This window comes from Hydractinia symbiolongicarpus, chromosome 9, assembly GCF_029227915.1.
Source record: "Hydractinia symbiolongicarpus strain clone_291-10 chromosome 9, HSymV2.1, whole genome shotgun sequence".
In the NCBI taxonomy this organism is placed as follows: Eukaryota; Metazoa; Cnidaria; class Hydrozoa; order Anthoathecata; family Hydractiniidae; genus Hydractinia; species Hydractinia symbiolongicarpus.
In genome coordinates, this window is record NC_079883.1 from 22,425,129 (window position 1) to 22,445,217 (window position 20,089).

Genomic DNA, 20,089 nt, shown 5'->3' on the forward strand with positions numbered 1-20,089 from the left:
GATAAAAGTTTCACAAGAGTTAAAATATTAAAATAATATATATACACATTTCTTTCTCTGTGTATTTACAATTTTATACATTGGGAATAAACTAAATTTTGATCCCTGCCAATTGTTACGGGTTCTTTCTTGTCGTTACAACAGTCTTTTGGACCAGCAGAAGATACATATCTTATAGCCACGTTCCTTCTCCCATGCTTGGGAATTTCCTTGTTTTAGTAAATGTTTTAATCTGCATATAGTAAATTTATTGTGACTTCGTGAGATTAGGCGAATAATAAAATTAGTGTTTTAGCAATAGCTTTAGTTTCTTGAAAACTGAGACACAGGGAAAAGAGGTGAAAAAAGCTGCTAAATACAGTATATCGTGTTTCATTCATCACTGATTATTGCACTGAATGCACTGCACAATCTCGTTTCCATGGCTTCTTTTGCGCCTTCTGATATATGGCTGACACCAGCACGCGTATCAAAGAGTGAAAAAAAAAGCACTGTGGATGAGACACATTACAGACAAAACTCGCCAACCAAAATAATAACATTCTCTTTATATTCCTGTAACAATTTATTTCCTTTGCTTTAGCGAATAAAGTTCTAAATGACTTCTACCACGCCCTCTATCCCCCTCCTCCCCCTCCCTCCACGATAAATTAACCGTCAAATCTAAAAAGCCGTTACAGCTACTGGTGCATCATATTTTTTCTTGAAGAAACAAGAAATTTGCATAAATTTTATGAGGAACTTCTTTTCATTGTTTTTAAAAGCCTAAATAATATTTCATTTATAATTATTATTGTAAATACAAAAGAATCAATCTCCCGCTAAAGTATATCCAATTTTAACGTTTAATAATTCCAGGACTCCAGGACGCTCGGTCCGATCGCCTTATTACACATAAAAGAGTTATTTAATAAGTCTAGCTAGAATCAACTGAAATCAAATTTGCAGTTTTTGACTAAAAACAAACATATTACAATCTCAATCTTGATTACCTTTTAATCCATAATCTATTCAATTAAAGGAGTTTATACTTCTTAATTAAAATTTTATCCTAGCTTTGGGAATACAATAGCCATTGGACATATTAAAAAATTGGACAAAACATGCCTTGCATCTTACAAGAGCAATACAATCAAAAAAGATTCAAGCGAGAAAAGGTACTTTCTAAGCAGAGACATTCTAGTAAGTTGATATTGTTTGATTATGTACAATCTTGTGTGCTATATTTTAAGTTTTATATAAAAAAAAGTAATTCCTTATTCCTGGTGTAAGAGATTAGCCATGTACGTACAGAGCAAAGTTTATAATGACACATTCGTCAATGCATTTCTACTTAGAAAATTTCTCCCTGATTAGACTTCCGCTCACAGTGGGCGTTTATATAATCTACGTAATGTAATTCATGCAGTGATACACACTGAATGGATAATATGCTCCTCGTGGTGAGTGTGACAGCAGCCGCCACACATAGCGGAATTTACTTATTTACTTATTTTTGGCGACCGACGACCGAAACCCACTCGATTTCAGGAAGCACTAGCACTGCTTTAATCAGATTATATACTACTGTTAACCACTTTTATTGATAGCCATTACAAGATTTTTAAGGTCATGAAGGAAAATGACGTGGTCATAAACTAAGGAGGTCCCTCCTAAATTTTTGTAGCTTTCGTGTCTTGTAGGTAAAAACATGCCAATTCATTTGAAAGTACCAACCTCATTACCAGGGATACTTTTTGTCATCTCCTGATAAAACAAAAGGCAAAATTTTCTCAAGTTGCATAATTCATTTTTAAAATAACTCCATATTTTTTGTTGGCAGTAAAAACAAATATTTTTATGAAAACTGTAGAATAATTAGTTGTTTTAACCAATCAAATCGCGGCATTAGTTTGATTTGTTCCGCGCTGGAGCGTTCGTTTAGATTCATATCTTAGTCTAGACACCAGTGTATACATCAAGACAACGCAGAAATGATTCCATATTCGATCTTCACAGTTGCAATCCAACCTCGTCTCCAGGACTTATTAGCTCTGTCAAGATCGGTCAGCAATTGTAAATTTATAAATAAAGGAAAGTGAAATAGCTTTTCTAATATTAAGGCTTTCCTTTCGTTAAAAACAGTTGACATCCAACCTCGTCTCCAGGACTTATTAACTCTGTTAAGATCGGTCAGCAATTGTACATTTATGTATAAAGAAAGTGAAATAGTTTTTCTAATACCAAGTGGGTTTCTTTTTTCAGAACTAATCAATCACATCTTTTCTTCTTTCTAGCCTTAACCAATCATAATGGCTTTAGCTCATGTTCATCTAAGAGTTGAAAGCGACGAAGATCATGTATTTAATGTTCCCGGGGTGCATCAGTTTAAAATGAAGAATCAAGGAAGTATTATCGACTTGTTAGTGGCTGCACAAAATCAAAATCACGAGTAAGTTTATTTTCCGGCCAAATTCCAAGTGTTCTTTTATTGTAAATCCCTCCTGTACCAAAGTTGACAGTAATTTCTAACGACATCAAACTGTGAAACACTATCCGGCAGGGCTGGAGGAAAGGATTTTTAAAATTTGTTCTTAAAAGTGCTTACTAGTGCTTACACCGCGCTGTACGATGGAAGCTACGCAACGATGCTTTGTTTGCGTCTGATAATAAAGTTTTGAAAAATGTAACTGTAAAACAAACTAGCTTGAGCAAATATTTTAATGCAATAATGGATATGAACAGCTTATGATAAACACAGTTTTTTTATTCATAAAGATGGGATAAATATCTGTGTTTGGTCACAACAGTAGGGAAGTACGGTGCAAAGTTGCTAAAGGTGGCGATAACATTAGAGATCAGTTTTGATTTCATTGTTTTCTCTTGTATCAACCTCGTCCCCAGGATCTTTTGATTCCTGATCCGTTATTACAGAGGCCGCTATCAACCAACCAGGTTGCTAAGGGTGGCGATAACATTAGAGATCGGTTTTGATTTCATTGTTTTCTCTTGTATCAACATGGTCCCCAGGATCTTGTGACCCCTGAGTTGTTATTACGGATGCCGCTATCAAATTTATCAAAGGGAAAAATGCTCTGGGAACGAGGCCGCTCCTAAATATTAGCCTTCAAACCTAACTTGTTTTGTAATAAGAACGCTCTCAGTCACGTGTCTAAAATTGCCCTATTATTTTCTGTTCCTTCAGATACAACTTCAGTTCGCGACATATTCCAAAATTTGGTGAAGTTGTTACATCACTTTGCGGTTTATTTAATGATAACGAGGCTAATAAAGGATGGTTTTTCTATACACCACCTAATTCGATTGTTGAAATGGCGTTAAGCAAAGTGGAGTTAACAAGCGGAATGGAGGTGGTAGCTCGATATGAAGAGTTCTCGAGGGAAGAACAAAAAACACAAATTCATAAAACTGAAGTTCCAAAGAAGAAGAAATGACATTTAGAATATATATTTTTGGAAGAAACAACAACAATAATTTCTTGGTGTAAAGTTTATATGCTGAAAAAGTTCTTGGCTGGAAAAAAGAAGTAGAAAATGTTTGATCTAAAGATTATTATATTTTTTTTGTTTATTTTTATTAAATCTTAAGTGCATTGCATCTAAATCTAACCAAACCAAAAAACAGAGAAATAAATCCTTTTAAGGATCCTATAAACGATTATTTCTATGAATAGTAGAAAATGAGGAATATTCCTTTGTTGTGTTTTTATACTTGAGTATATTGTGAGATTATCATCAAAAATCAACTATCAATCATGTGACGTAAAGGGAGTGAGGTGATTTGTTTTTATTGACTTCACTTTATAATACCAGCCTTCTGAAGGCATGTTGAGTGATTGACTGGTACCTGTGATGATGTGATTTCAAATATGGAAGGTGGAAGATCCCAATGATCGGAGTGGTTAGCTTCTTGATGTTGAAAAATACCTATTTCCTATCTGTAGATTAGAATATCTCTTTTGCTAACTTAAAACTTAACGCTATTGATTGAAGTTTATAAGAAACATTTAAAAAAACCTTTGGATACAAAAAATATTTATTTTTGTTATATACAAATTGATTTATAGGTCTAAAAATCTATACGTAAAATTGGAATTGCTATTTTCATTCTTCAAGTTGAAGAATTGAGATGACGAAAAGCATGTGATCATTATAGAAGGATTTTGTTTGTATCCTCTTAGGACTAGTTCTGAATGAAGCATTTCACTTTCTAGTACAACTAGCGCAACAAACGCCTCGATAGTATGGAAGGTCACATAAACCTCCAAACTTTAATATCAGCTGACAATCAGCTTTTCCATTATCGTCGAAACACTCCCCCTTTGTTGTTCGATCTAGAGTGAAAACAAGAAAATCATAATCATACAACGTCTAACTTTATTTAATACAAAACAACAAAAATTAACTCCATGAAAATAAATTGTTACTACAATCATGTCCAAAATATTTTTGGAAAACCGCACTCCCTACTCCCCCACTCTTCAATGAGGTATTTTCCAGAATAACTAACAGTATTTTGGGTGGCATATCAACCTAAAATCAACACTAACTGTAGGTGGAGAGGGGGCAGGCTCTGAAGAAGACCTCAAAAGCCGTTTTCCCCAATAATTTATGAACATGGTTGTAGTACTAAGTGAATTTTTTCAAAAACAAATGCCCTATCATGGAAAGGTGATGATATTTTTCTGAAGTTAAATAAATTTTTCCAGCCTTTTTTTCTCTTATCTACAGTACTATTACCCAATTATTTCCAAGGAACATTTTTCTTAAAATATGTTTTGTAAATCGTTTCTCTCTACTTTGATCTTTGTTGATGATAAAATAAGTCAAAAAAATATAAAATACTGACCCGAACTCCTTTTTACTACTACATTAGATGACCCCTCCGTGGTACCAGCAGAATTAAATGCTAAGCATCTATATTTCCCTGTGTCTCCAACAAGCAATCGCTTGAATGTAATTCGATCCTTTCCGACAATGACTCGGTTTCCATCACCGTAAAAGTTATAGGCGTCTCGCATCCATTGGGTTCGAGGACCGGGTGACCCATCAGCTGAACAACGGATAACTAGCCCTTCTCCCTCAATCTTCTCGGCAAATTTCGGGCTGATGGTGACAACCGGTGGTCCTAAAAGTATGAGTTATTCCAAAAATAAAGAATATAAACTTGTATGGACAAACGCATTCTCAACCCCAGAGCTCTTTGAGGTAAACTTCGAAAGAGCTCTGGGGACAAGAATGGGACAAACGTATTGAAGCATAAATAAATCAAGAATTCCTCACATTTACATTATATAACACAAAATACCTGTGACTTTTATGTCCAAACTTTTAGAATCCCCTCCATTTCTGTTAGTAGCTATACAGTTCAGCTCTCCCACGTCTTCAATGCTGGCTGCGAGAATAACTAATCTACTCCCACCATTGATCTCCACCGTACGAAATCTTGTGCTTTTAATCTCATCTCCATGTAATGTCCATTTGATGTCAGGTTTTGGATCACCTGTTGCTATGCAATCGTAATCTTCGTTGTCCTTTTCGTGCAAGAGAACTATGATGTAAAAATAAAGTCAAAATCTGACATGTTAAACGAGTACAGATCTTCTCCACCACCCTCGTCCCCATAATTTTTTGCCATTTTGATATGAGAAAAAACGGCGAAAAAAATATTTTTGCCATCTTCTCTCTTATGATAAAAGTAAAATACCTTGGGGACGAGGGTGTTTTACCACATGATTGTAAAAGTCACTTCATCCCCGATGAAATGTTCCCCAATCAAGTAAAACGTATAGTTTGGAAAAAATAATAAAGTGCTTTTACCATTTCCAACTAAAGATACAATTCTAGCTGCATATTCCCTTCGAGTCGTGGTCGTACTTGCTACAGTTGTTGTAGTTGTCGTTGTTGTTGAAGTAGTTGTAGCTTCTAGCTGACCAACGCCTGCGACTGAAAATAAAAGAATTGTGAATTAAGAAAATGCCTTAAAAAAAATCTGACGTACAAGCACACGTGCTTATAAGCAGCTAGTCGTCAATTCGTGGAAAAATGGATGACTAATTTAGTTTTTTAGTTTTTTTTAAAAAAAGAGGCGGTTAGTATGAAATATTCAAGCTGGATCCATAGAGGAACAGACTCTGGCGGCTATAGGAAGTGTCAATGTATATCTTTAAGTAAAAGGCGTGTGTAAAAGGGGAATAGTCTAAGAGAATATTGACCGCTTGTATCGTCATACTCTTTAACATCTCTTTTTATTTCGAAAAATTGCTTAAGCCTACTTTCATGTTTACGAACGAGATAGTCACCAACGTAACTTCTTATAAGCGGATTTTTTTGCCATGCTTGAGTTTGCTCTAGTTGGCACGAAGTACAAAGCTTAGTGAAACTTTAGCTCCTTATAAGCTTGCCTTTATTAGCTGATATTAGTTGTATTCTGAGTGATTTTACATTGTTGCAGCTTTTAAATTTTTATTAAATCCTGAAAAAACAGATGTTACCATTTCTCTCATGATACAAATCAAATTTTTTTTACCTTCTCCACATGACGTAATCTTGCACAATCTGACAGCGGTAGGTCGTTGAAGCTTCTTACAAACTTTCTCTGTGTAATCAATTTCTCTGTCACCATAACATTGGACCTTTCGAATTTGGAAACCCATTCCACAGGATTGAGAACACTGTAGTGAAAATAAATAAGTAAATGTTTTATGTTATAAATGAGGAGGCGTTACTGAACGTTACACATCCTGGAGGTGTTTGGGTTTTGATAGCTAATAGAGAACAAAAATCACCTGAGACCATTTAGAAACAAAATAATTCGTGTGACACGGCTTCTTGTTCAAGCATCTTCGCATATTAATTGGCTTCTTTTCAACAACACAACTACTTTCATTAACAATAGTCAATTTCTTGTCATGAGGCGCCATAACCGCACAAACTGTCATTCTCATTTGCATGCCATATCCACATCGAGCCGTACACTGAAAAAAATAACGGAATATTTCCAAGCAAAGTAATATTTGCACAACAAACCTAATGGCCAACAACCCTCCTTTCAGTTTTAATGAATTCAAATTTGTCTTACATCTGAACTTTTTTTATCTTAGCCCTTTCAGTGCAAGTTTTTTGACAGCTAGTCTCCCACAGTGAAAATTAGTATTTCTTCCCAATATATTCATTGCAAACATCTTAAAGGTATTGATGCTAATGAAACCTTCAAAAAAGTCAAAAAACATTTTGACATAAAAAAAAAAAAGTTTCTTTGACGGCATCACCTGGCGACGTGATTGAAAATATTTCGAAAAAAAAATGAGTAAAGTAGTGGTCTAACTCACCTTACTCCATTCGGTGGCATGCCACGTGGGTTTACAAGGTCCTAACACCTGACATTGTTCGAATGATGTAGGTTCTTCATTCTTGTTACAATATTCAGCAGGAACCTCAATACCTTCACTATTGCGACAGATGACAGTACGACTGCGTATACCAGATCCGCACTGAGAGTTGCACTGTAAACATAAAACGGCTATAAAGTTATCTGTGCACCAAAACACACCCGATAAAAAAGGATCTGGTAACGAAATATTGAAATACGTACTTCACTCCATTTCTCCGCCTCCCATGTCGCTCCACATGGTGCATTAAAACACGATCTTTTTGCGATGGGTTTTCTTTCAATCGAGCATTGCTTTTCTTCCACAGAATTTTCCTTCACGGTGTCCATACAGTGAATTTTTCTTGTCTGCACTCCTTCGCCGCAGGTTTTTGAGCACTAAATTTGTAAAGTGAAAAATGGAACAATAAAATACACACTTAGCGCTTGCATCTTTTTGCCTATCACAGAATTGCTAAAGTCACAAGGGCTTACCTCAAAAAATGCAAACATCCAAAAAGTGTATACAGTTTAAAAATATTTTCAGCTAATAACAATTTTTTTATTAAACTTTTGGAGAATTAAATACAGCATACATACTTGTGTCCATTTCATTTCTAACCATTGTGGACAGTTTTGTTGTACGACACACTGGTCCACGGTGATGGGCGCAGAACCTGGACAATCTCCGAAATCCAACATGCGAATATTTCCATCTTTAATAGTTTCAACACAATGAACACGTCGGGTATGAATGCCAACTCCGCACGTTTTAGAGCACGGACTCCATTGACTAATATACCACCTAAAGAAATTAAAATAAATAACGCATAAATGTGCTGGATGTCTTTCCATGCGGAAAACGTTTCGGCTAAGGCAGTATCCCTTTCCATTTATGCAGGTTTTTGTAGGATTAACTTCCCCATATTTTTATCCCTATCGGCTAACCCTTTCCGGCTTGTTCATTCATACAAAGAACGCCCCTGAGCCAACATTATCAACAGGACAAAATGCCCTGGGAACGATGCTGCTCCAGTCGCGTATCAATTGCTTGAAATTTTGGGTACGCCGCATTTATTTGAAGTACTAACGTTTAGGATCGCTAATAATTAGGATAATTAGGGATAATTGCTAAAACATATTGACGTATTTAACATATTGAAACGTTGATTTGTTCCTTTAAAAATTAAATATGCGCGGTTACATAAAACCTTTTGTTGCCAAGCAACAACTAGAAGCGTCTTTAAAAATTGATCTGGGAAGAAGTTTGTTTATACCTTGGTGGACATGCCTGTGTGTTGCACTCTTCTTCTGTGTGTGGTTTTTGTTCTTTCTTACAGTTGAAATCTTTTACTTTCTCTTGAGTGTTTTTCTTAGCACAATATGCAGTCCGAATGCGTTTTCCTGGAAAAAAGAAAGTCAAGTAACAATATCGAAACGATAAAACACGTGCTCATATAAGTAAAGTTTACTTGGCCTGGAGACGAGGTTGCCTTTAGATCCATCTTTTTTTAAAACTTAGAAAGAAAGAGAAGTGTTCGAAGTATCGTCCCGCAGGTTCATTAAAGAACACAAATATTACAACACCTATCTCGTCTCCAGAGTTTCTCTTTCGTTTAGCCACAAATCAAAAAGCGAAATAGAAGCCTGCAACATCCAGCTCGTATGCAAAGGTTGTTAAAGACAACATTCGGTTAACCTTTCCTAAAACTTCACCAATCAGGAAAAGACAGACTTTCTTATCAACACGATTTTTTAAATATTACCTGTGGCGCATTTTTTACTGCACTCGCTCCATGCCTCGACCACCCAGTTATACTCAGCAACTTTGTTGACCACTCCTTTATATGTTGTTGGCACATAATATTCGTAGGTTATCAAGTTATCGGAAGGCTTCATAGCGTATAACTAAAAGAAAACAATTTGTATATGAAAACTAATGCCTACATTTACCGGCGGGGAGGAGAGTGCACTCGAAATATTGGGAATTGCACTTCAAATTGGGATATTAGCTTATTGGCCAATCACGTTCGAGTTATTTTCCTATGCACATTTCAGGCAACGTGTATGCAAAAATATACCTCGTCAGCATAACTACACAATGTTTACTCTTTTGCAAATCCACGAAAACATTGAAAGTTTCTTGTGTTTGGAAGGTGAATCTACCTCGTCCCCAGGGTCTTTATCAATAAGGCAAAATGCCCTGGGAGCAAGGTTGGGAGGTGAATCACATATTACTATACTCACATCAAGCTTGAGGGAAAGATCAATTGGTCCATCGATTGTTAGATGATTATTTTTTCGTGTTCGTTCGTATACTAGCGTACTTCCATCGTGTTTTGTCGTGCGAGAATGGACGAATATGTAATCACCGTTTAGAATACTTTTACCATTGCTTAGAAGCGCTGAAACGAAACGTTACGAAATTATCTATTACCCGGTATGACAGTACCGATAAGTTTAACAGCTTTTTTTGAATTCGTCTTGGAGGTAACGCCCTAAAATTTTCTTGGTCACCAATCCCTTTAAATATTTTTCCCAATGTTACGTTACTGCCTAGTTGTTTCGATTCGATCTTTTCTAATTTTAATAGTATTCTTGTTGTAATGCAACTTATCAATCTCGACCGAGGTTAGCAACTTCTATTTATTTTGGTTAAAATAGGAAACGTCTGGTTTGGGACTTTCTGACGGTTTAAACTTTTTAAGATTCAATCAACCGTGGTAATATTTTGACGCTGGGTTTTTCCATGTTGTCTCTGGTATGAGAGTTAACTTGGAGAAGATAAACAAAGTGGACTGAACCTATATATATATAGGAAATCGAAGTACAGAAGAAGAATGCATGGGAGGCATAGACTTACCAATATAATTTGTTGGTACTCCATTTTCACGAATTTTGATATTTGTAGCACCGCTCGGTATGGTTGTTATATCAACGTAACCTAAAAACAAAATACAAGTGGATCTGATGATTTCTGATGATGTCATCATAAGGCAACATGTTAGCGTTTTACTGTGTTCTGAATTTACTGTTCAATGAATCTTGCCAACCACATTTATTTCCAATTTTTAAAAGGAGACCCAAAAAATTGAAACTGCAACTGTACACACACGTCCGAAAAAACACTTCTAAATGGAACTAAATTTTTTGCACTCATATATATAAAATTTACGAAAACACTCACCGTATGAACTCTTTGGTAGTTTAAATTCACCTTGGATGAGTTTACATGTCGAGTTATCTCCGTTACAAATACCGCAGTTATCAATACGTGCATTGGAGTACAACTGCATGTCACATCCTACTGGTAAACATGTACCGTTGACACAGACATCAAACGTATGCTCGTTACATCGCGTACCATCCGTTACTTTGTCTTGAAATGTGACGTAAAAGAACTTGTTTTTCGGCATGCACTTTAATTCGCACTCTCCTGCGTCGTGTCTAAATCCAACCCACTTATAGTATTTTCCTTTGTGTATTTTTTTGTCATATTGAGAGCATTGCACTGTGCGAAAATCAACTGCATCGTCTGGACAGTCCTACAACAACAAAAATATTGTGTGAGTTAATCCAGGTTGTGAATATTATTATTATTATTATTGAAATTATTTACCGAGGATAGCCTTTTCAGTTTCTATTGGTACTGCTATCAACAAGGGCCCTGCGAAGGGGATTTTAGTGCATTTAAAGACACTATTTAAGCTACGAAAGTTGTGCAAGCACAACAATCGCCGTTACAACAACTAAACAAAAGATATTAATCCTATTCTTATGCTGAGCGCTAAGCAGAAAGGATAGATTTCTCTAACATGACTCGACCGAGGTTCGAAACCAAGAACCCCCGCACTGAAAGCAAACGCTCTACCACAAGTCTATTATTCAGTTAAACCTTGGAGGAAATTCTTTCCTCCAAGGTTAAACAGATGTGTTAAATGTGTTGTTAAAAATATGTTGATATAATAAAGCTCGTTAGACAAAGAAAAAGTAGGAAATAAAATGCTTGAGGACGAGGTTGACGAGTACTATATTAAAAACCACCTACTTGTATATTACACATTTCATATTTAGCACTCTCTCCTACGCAGTTCGCCACTGTTTCGTTGCTATGGGAAAAAAACACAGGCATGAGAACGAACGAACAAATATATATCAGCAAACGAATACAAGCTATAACAGGAATGAAAAATGGCCTTACTTTAATGTCAAACATTCTCTGTGCTGAGCTGTTATGCCTCCACCACATGTACGAGAACAATCTGACCAATTACCCCATTCTCCCCAATACGCCAGAAGCTGCGTAGTATTGTTCTAAACAGAAATTTGTTAACAATTAAGTGCTAGCAATGACTGGTATTCATTCGCCTTATCTGCTAGTAAGATGAAGTCTTTATTTTTATGTTGGATGAAGTAAATTATTCTTACCTGAGCAGCAACGATGGAGAACAATCCAACAACCCCTGTTACGGCAAGAAACCTGGAAAATATATATATATATATGAAAATAAATCCCAGTTATTTTCTCTAATTTTTGTTCTTAAAAAGGATTGGACTAGCAATAAAACAACCTGAGTTGTGTAAGGAAGTCACCAAGAAATTGAATTGACCTATCGGGTCAAACAAAAACAAGCTTAAATTTTTCCATTCAAGCGCTTTTTTAATACCCAGACTGCGCTGTATGAAAGCCGGTAATTTTAGTATCAAAACTAGTCTTTAATACTAATTTCATGAATTAGACTGTTTGCCATGGTAACGGCTGATACCAGCAAAAAACTGCTTAAAGTATAAAAAACTAGTCGAAACAGATATGTTGATACCTGTTTCGACAGACTGAGACGTAAAATACGTTTTTATTCTGCATTTTTTTGACGTTTTTATTCTGCATTTTTTTACGTTTTTATTATAATGAAACCTCTTTATAGCGGACACCATCGGGAACCCCAAAAAAGTGTCCGCTAGAGAACGATGTTCGTTACATTGCAGTTCACAAATTGGCTTAAATTGTTCAAAATGGTACTTATGGGTGTTAGTGCGCAGTGCAACAGGCCTTAAAGTGTATCGAAAAGTTCATTCTGAAATAAAATTTAAAGACTCATATGGTAAGCATGTAATCCTCTATTTCCAAAAGTAAAACAGATTCAAGATATTCCTGTAAGTTTTCATTTTTATATTCCTAAAAAAGACAAATACCAGCTAAAAGTTGAAATAACAAAGAAAAAACCCTAGGCGAAATTGTAAAAGATTGTCTAAAGGGAAATGTTATATAATTTCTTTCAAAAATTGTTCTAAAAGCCATTGTTAGGCTTGTCCGCTTTAGAAAGATCCATTCTAGATGTAATTTGGGATCTCTAAATGACGTCCCCTATACAGAGATGTCTGTTAAAGAGTGCCGGTGCATAGAGATTTTGTTTTGAGAGTTTTGGGATAAAGTATCAGCTGTGGAGAAGTGTCCGTTATAATGGATTCCCGCCAGAAGTAGGTTTTACTGTATGGGGCGTTAGGATGGCGGTATATACGGTATATTAGTGCGAATTTGACTGCAAAAGCATAAATAACAACGCTAGTAAGTACCGCCTTAAGAAAGGGCGTAAAATACCAAAAATATTGAAAATGGCGCTTACGGTAGCACTTTACAAGAGAGTTTAACTTCGTGTGTTAAGTGAATTGTATGCAATGTCTATTTACAATCTGTGACGTCATATCTGCTTTATAGAATAAATAAATCATGTCATTATATCCCACTGCTAACATGTTTTTGCGATTATGCGATTGAAAAAATGAATGTTGTGATGCACACGAATGTTCTTATCGCAGACCTAATAATAATTATAATGAATTTCTTACGGGATTGTGTAGTTAAACAACCGTCTTACAAAAAACGCCCTCTCAATAAGACTGAAAAAATGGCAAAAGGGCGGGAAAAATTATTCTCCACCCAAAAGCTCTTTGAGACAAACCTTCAAGGTTTTAATATCAAAGAGCTCTGGGAACGAGAGTGGAAAAAATATCGATTTAGACTAAACTGAAAGATTTTTTGTCGTGACATTTTCAGTGCTGAAAAACCCATTTGACCTTGTCAATTGTATTCATCGATGTTGACAAAAATATTGAGTAAAAGTTCTCCTTTGCGCGGTTTTTCAGAAAATCTCCCAAAGGAATATCAACAATTATAAAAGCTGTGCGTTGGAGGGACTTAATCCGTACATTCCCACCAATTTTGTTAAAAGTGTGCAAAAATGAATATGTAAATACTTTGCTATTTGATCTAAAAAGAATTCACATTCCTTGACTTTGTTTTCAAACTGCTCATAACAACTTCCATTTAAAAAGAAAAATTTCATTCAAAAAACAGACATAACAGACAGGTCAATGTTTTGCATGAAAACGAAAAATGGCGCGAAATAAGAATTCACAAACACGCTAATAGTTTAGATGTTCCACAATTTAAACATCTTAAAAATTAAGGCAAAAGTTCTTTTACACAACAAACGATACTAATATTATTTAGAAAAAGTTTAAATTTTGAAGATTTACCAACAAGCAGTTATTTACACTCTTTTCATATTGGACACACGCACCTTGAACTCGTCAACATTCACTTGTCAACGTTCGTAAATTCCCCAGCATAGGATCTCAGGCTATTTTGCTCAGACCCAAAACCTTGAATCTATATTATATAGCCCATATACGTCTGTCTGTCTTTCTGTCACACAAAATGGTAGCTTAGCTGTGCACGTAGCGAGACGCACGCAATGCGGTATAAAAAGGATGGGGAACCCGTGGATTTTTCCACGGGCTAACGACAAGTTATAGCAATTCTTGCAGACATAGCATCAACAAGATTGTAGTAATTGTGAACAGGGCTTTAGTAAGTGTGAACAGAACTTTATTTTTTTGCAACCACTTAGTTCAGAAGTTACTTTGCTTGTATACAGAATAGTACCAGAGCTATCCTGTAACTCACAATTACGAAAATACATTCAGTGCTGGACTTTGTACATCTTTAATTAACCATACTTAAAAGTCATCTAACCTTACTCAAAAGTTCTTCAAATATCCATGCCAGCATTTTAATAAATACAGACAATTTTACACATTTAAATCGCTTGTTTTTTAAATTCCAAAGATTACTTTTTACTGTTTTATCCTTTTTGTTGATATTTCAAGATAAATGATGATGCCATTTTTGAACAGGGTGATGTCATCATTTTTTTATACTAATTTTCCTTCAATGTGCTAACAAAAATTTGTAATTAGTTTCGCATCAATACGATAAAAAAATTCGTGAAAACTGAGTTAAAATAGAAATTCGCATAAACAAACGTAACGAATAAAAAAAGCACATCACAGAGCACGGTTCCTCTTGGACCATTAAAGGAGTCATTATTTAATGGATTTTCTCATTCCGTTATTTTTAATCCAAACAAACTTTTTTGTTGTCGGATTTCCTTAGGTTTTTAAACATTCATAGTTTTGTTTATTTTCTGACATGGTATGATCCGCCCGGTGAACGGAATCGCCGCTACATTTCCGACCGCCCATTGTAATTTTAATTTCCATGATTCATTTCTCAAGTTTTTTCTTTTTATCTTTTTCGCGCGCAATAAACATCAACAAAAAGTTTTAAATTTTTTTAACGATATAAGTTTTTGAGTAACACTTTTTTGACGATAGAAATGGGTATGTAATTTGAAGAAGCGTTGTATTGGCTTGAAAATAAACGTAGCTCGTTCTTGTGAAATTATGTAACTACTGAAGAAGCTAAAGCACCATTTTTTTTAAAAAAAAAATGCGTTTCCTATCTAAAACGCTTAGGCTATTTTGCTAATCTGCTAATCAAAACCATAAAATCAAACCAATGTATTTGACAGTATATATAATAATAGAAATAATAGAAAAACTATTTTTGTTCATAGATATTGAAATACTTCTTCTCAATGTTTTTCATATAAAAATGGAAACTATATTACAATGAAATTAATTCGAGTCTACTTAGCAAAAAAAATAAAAATCACAAAAGACAACGTTTTGCTAAGTGTTAAAATGATCTATCCTTCTACAACAGACTTCTACAACTTTTAAAACTTAGTCTGCCTGTTCTTGCAAAAAAGATGTTGGGAAAAAGTACTTTTAAATTTTGTTGTTGTGTGTGACGAATACACGTAAACACATCTTGGTAAATAGATAAAGTTATGTTGACATAACGTTAAATATTCAAGGAAAACGTTTTTTTGTGTGTGTGCATGCTTCTTTATAAATTGTTGAAAACGAAGCTACAGAGTTGTTTATCAAACTTCTGTTATTTTCCCATAGTAGATACTTGGAGTGCCAAATACACCCAACGCAAAAGAAAAAACTATGAAACTTGTTCGAAAATTAAAGAAAAGAGGCCATCTTGGAATTAGGAAAAGGCAAAACTACAGAAAAAGACGGAAAATTTGTTGTAGAAAATGTTTATCATGCATTTAATGTCATTCATTCTATAAACAAAAACAAAACGGTCGTTTTGCGCCATTATAAAAACGATAAACAAAGTGATGAAGTAAAACAAACAAGATACCTTTGAAGTATCGCCATTAAACACAAAGTCAAACCAAAGTTGAACCAAAAATGCGAATTATTTTGAGTTCTTTGAGTCGTAACTGCTATACTGTACTAATTATTTTCCTCCGTCCCTTTTAACCAGAAAATTTATCACGAAAAGACAACTAAAATATTATTGTGTTTATGAAAACAATAAATAAACGCTTTTGGAGTGTTTTGAAACTAAATAACAGTTTCAAGTATCGGTTGTGTCATTAAATATTTTCGGATTCGGGCTTTATATAGAAAACTTATTGTGCCCAGATCTTTTTCTCGATAGCAACTTGGCAGAAAAGTACAACTGTAGAAAATAAAATATTTTGATTAAAATAACTGCAATGGCTTAGCCATTACTAAGTCTTTGCCGTCACCGCCGTTTTCGTCGTTGTCATCGTCGTCGTCATTGCCGTCATAATTGTCGTTTTTTTTCTTGTTTTGGTTTTTGTCTCTCAATTTGTCAGCCTTTTTGTTGCTGTTGTTGTTGTTTTTGTTGTATAAGCTGCAAACTTTTGCGCGATATACTATTTTTGATGCGTTTTTTTGAAATAGCTGTTTTGCAGAATTAAAAGATTTGAGAGCATCACTCACGTTCTTGTGTGCTTTTTGAATCTGAATAGCGCTAAAGCTTTCTAATGTATCTGAAGATTAAATACCATGGGAACAATGTTAATGCTGCACTCCACCGAAGAAAATATCTTTGTTTTATAACTGTGAATAAAAGTGGTAAGAAATGAAAAGAAATACACTGGTGAAATAACAACGCTCCATGAGTTGCTTTCTACTATTTTTCTGGTCCCCTTGTTTCCAATTTTTACCCTGGGACAAATTAGCTATCCACAGGTATTTTATTCTTAACTAATCGTTAACCGGTGGAAAAATACACGGGAACTAGCCTGTACATCTCTTCCGCATCAGCATTTCGGGCTTCTATGTTCTCTTGTTAACTGAAGTATTAGAAATGTTCTACAGGGTGTCCGGAATAAAGCTGCAATGTAACAATTTTAGCGCACAGACAGACAGACAGACAGACAGACAGACGAACAGTGCGCATTATAACATAGACTAGTCGTTAACCTGTACAAAATTGATAGAATAGCCCGTTCCTTTAAATTTACAGGAATCTTTCCCGTTTCAACAATGTGAAAATGATATATCGCATTTGCTTTCGTGCACCTGACTTTTTTGTGTACGCACACACGCACAGTAAGATACGGGTATTATTAATAGGCTACTCGTCCACAGGATCGCTCGTCCTTTATCTATCACATTTCGTGTGTCCGTAACAGACAGACAAACAGATAGACGACGGCTGTTATTATAGAGATAGACTTGTCTTTTATCCTGTGGAAAACGGGATAAAAGACAGGACATTCCACAGAAATCCGCCCATCGAAGATATCTCCAACATCCGTATTTTGTGTATCCTTATTCTCCTGTCAGCATCAAGTAATGAACTACAATGTGGAATATAGCTGGGATTTATTAATTTTTCCGGCTAAAGACAGACGACGGATAAATTAACTTCCTTCGTGTTTTAATGAAACAAAAGTTGTTATGTAAATTTACCACTATCTGACACATACATTTTTTTGTTACATTAACCACGATGACCCAATGGTTAATCATATCCGCTAATTTGAGGTTTACTCTTAAACAAAAACATATACAGGAAAGGTAGAGAATTCCATTTGATAATAATTGATGAATAGCAAATAGAAAAATATTAATATGTAATTATTTTTCTGGATACTTATAGCTTGTTACTTCTTCTTACGCCCACTTTGATGGCGTTATTTGCTGCAAAGAGGCGTATGGAGTTATAGATGCCCCGTCAAAATGGTAGACAGGCTGCCTAGTCTTCCATGGTGTTTATATTTGTTAAGTTGATTGTTGTAAAGAAAAAAGAGTTTTTTAAACCATTACGATGACTTCATAACTTGAACTAAGAGCTTATGAAACTTTAGTCTTGATAATCGAAACGCAAAAGCTATATCCTTAGTTGTCAATAACAAAACATACCAGTCTCTATATCCACATATCTAGCACTTCATTCAGAAATATCAAGCATTTTAACATAACTATAATATGACGTAATACCTTTATAACTCAATGATAACAATTATCTATTGATACTCACTACATAAACCACTAAATAAAAGTCTGGCTTTTTCATCAAACCGCCTTCCGATATTTTCATCGGTCATCCCGGATATTTCACAAAAGCCTTAGTTAAACAAATCAAGTTTTTAAATGAGTTGAAATGAAGGAACAAAGCAAAGAAATGTGGAAACCTATAATATGACCCGAAATACGCCGTCATACTTGTAATAGATTCGCGAAAAGTCAGCTAAAGAGGTATGTGTGACGTCATCAAAAGCTGGAAATTTGTTCAAAATGCCACTATCTGAATAAAATTCAATTGCTTTAGTTCTAGAGCGAATTTTTACATTCTGTTTGAAGTTTCAGAAAGCTAAATACAAGTTCTTTAACATATTTTGTAGTTTTTAGATAGACCGTATGAAAAATTGCCAAATAATGCTTGAAGATCCGTCTTTTTCAGATTTTCTGGTAAAATCCGAAAAAATCGGGAAATTGGATTAATCACGTCTCCAAAACATACAAGTAAATTCTACTTGATGAATCAAAGTTGTGTTGTAAGTTTCAAGCTCTAAAGATAATCCTAACAAGAGTTATTATATTTTCCCCATTATAAGGATTTCACAGAGATTGTAGTTTCGACAAATAGCCAATATCAAAACCTCTGAAAGGTATGGGACCGGCATGCAGATTGAATATTGAAACTCAGTAAGTACCATAGCCATGCAACATATTATTAAGGAGTTATTAAAAAAAACCGTCAGCCGGGACCAAATAGAGATAAAACAAAGTTATATAAACAGAAGATTTCCCAGAATTTGGGAGACGTTAGTGAGGCTGGTCACCGATGCTCTATCAAGGAATTCAAAAGTTTAGGGCACAGGGCATTTCCCGTTCACAAGAGACCGATATGCATGTTACAAGACCCTTCAGTCATAGTCACAACGGTTTTTTGTGACTATGAATGAAATAAAGTATTAAATACTTTCATTTTGAAGCATCCCCTTTTATGTTTTATGGTGTATCCACTATAATCAATGTGTTAACGAGGTCAGAAAACAGTATCTTAGGCACCGGAAGTCAGATTGTGTTAAATAGTTACAATATGTTTTCTATTAGATCAAGTCGTTCAAGAATCAAAGTCGTTCTCATAGCTTTTTTCCGATTTTCGATATGGGTATGACGCTAGCTACATCTTAGAAAAAAATATATTTTTTGGAACGAAATTGCCCTAAACAGTTTGGTTTTAATGTTGGATATGGTGTAACTAGGAGAATAAAAATATGGTGTAATGACAGATTAAATGTGTGTTTTGTAATTCTGTCTAAAATGATTTCATTTTTAAAAATCTACCAGGGCTATTCAATGATTAAATCTCATAACTAAAACACGAGGAAGGAGCTTAATATGACGCTTATTGGTGAAGAATATCTCTTTTGTTATAAATAAGCATGAATAATATAACATATTGTATTAACCTGCACATCGATTTATCTAGGTGTACACTTCCCTTAATGTGAACACAAACTAAGCGCGCAAAAAAAGAGGATTGGTAACGCAGAAAACAGTTATTTTTGTGTAAACTTTTGGAGTTCTTTAAAAAAAGAAAGAACGCTTGTAGCCTTTGTATTTAGTATTTTGGATAGACAATTGGATAAATGGTATAGAAGTTAATATTTCTATAGTATTAGATAGCTAAAAACCCCTTCAGAAATTGAGTAAAAAGGAGGACGGAATGTTAAAATTGATAGCCGCAAGTAATTGAGAAAGTGCAGTGCAGTGCATTTTCCACATGATATACTTGACTATTTGACGGAAGGGTACAGACAGAACTCAGCGTTTGCGAATTTTTGATGTGGAGTGGATAATTGGAGTGAACCAAATGGAAATTCAACAGTTCATGGCAAAGGCATGTCCATTTAACAAAATATTGTTTCATATTATTTTGATGTATTGTTAACTTTGAAGAAACGAAAGTTAGCTGTAAAACTTGAAAAATACAACTAACTGCAGGTAGAATGCCTCTGATTATTGGTGA

General features: G+C 34.8%; 2 protein-coding genes across 2 annotated transcripts; one reads left to right on the forward strand and one right to left on the reverse strand.

The window, feature by feature from the left end:
- Positions 1-1,041: 1,041 nt before the first annotated feature.
- LOC130656175 (uncharacterized) lies at positions 1,042-3,547 on the forward strand. Its single transcript, XM_057459003.1, has 3 exons — positions 1,042-1,182; positions 2,277-2,431; positions 3,185-3,547. Exons 2-3 carry the CDS (start codon positions 2,292-2,294, stop codon positions 3,432-3,434), a joined length of 390 nt encoding a protein of 129 aa, XP_057314986.1. The 5' UTR covers positions 1,042-1,182; positions 2,277-2,291; the 3' UTR covers positions 3,435-3,547.
- A 470-nt stretch (positions 3,548-4,017) lies between these two features.
- LOC130656173 (papilin-like) lies at positions 4,018-16,161 on the reverse strand. The gene is made up of 18 exons (XM_057459001.1): positions 15,932-16,161; positions 11,797-11,848; positions 11,570-11,682; positions 11,417-11,477; positions 10,556-10,913; positions 10,232-10,312; positions 9,616-9,773; positions 9,135-9,276; positions 8,646-8,772; positions 7,969-8,173; positions 7,594-7,767; positions 7,331-7,504; positions 6,788-6,976; positions 6,529-6,673; positions 5,820-5,945; positions 5,308-5,550; positions 4,849-5,127; positions 4,018-4,333 (listed from the first exon to the last, which is right to left on the reverse strand). Exons 1-18 carry the CDS (start codon positions 15,946-15,948, stop codon positions 4,203-4,205), a joined length of 2,775 nt encoding a protein of 924 aa, XP_057314984.1. The 5' UTR covers positions 15,949-16,161; the 3' UTR covers positions 4,018-4,202.
- Between the last annotated feature and the right edge of the window lie 3,928 nt (positions 16,162-20,089).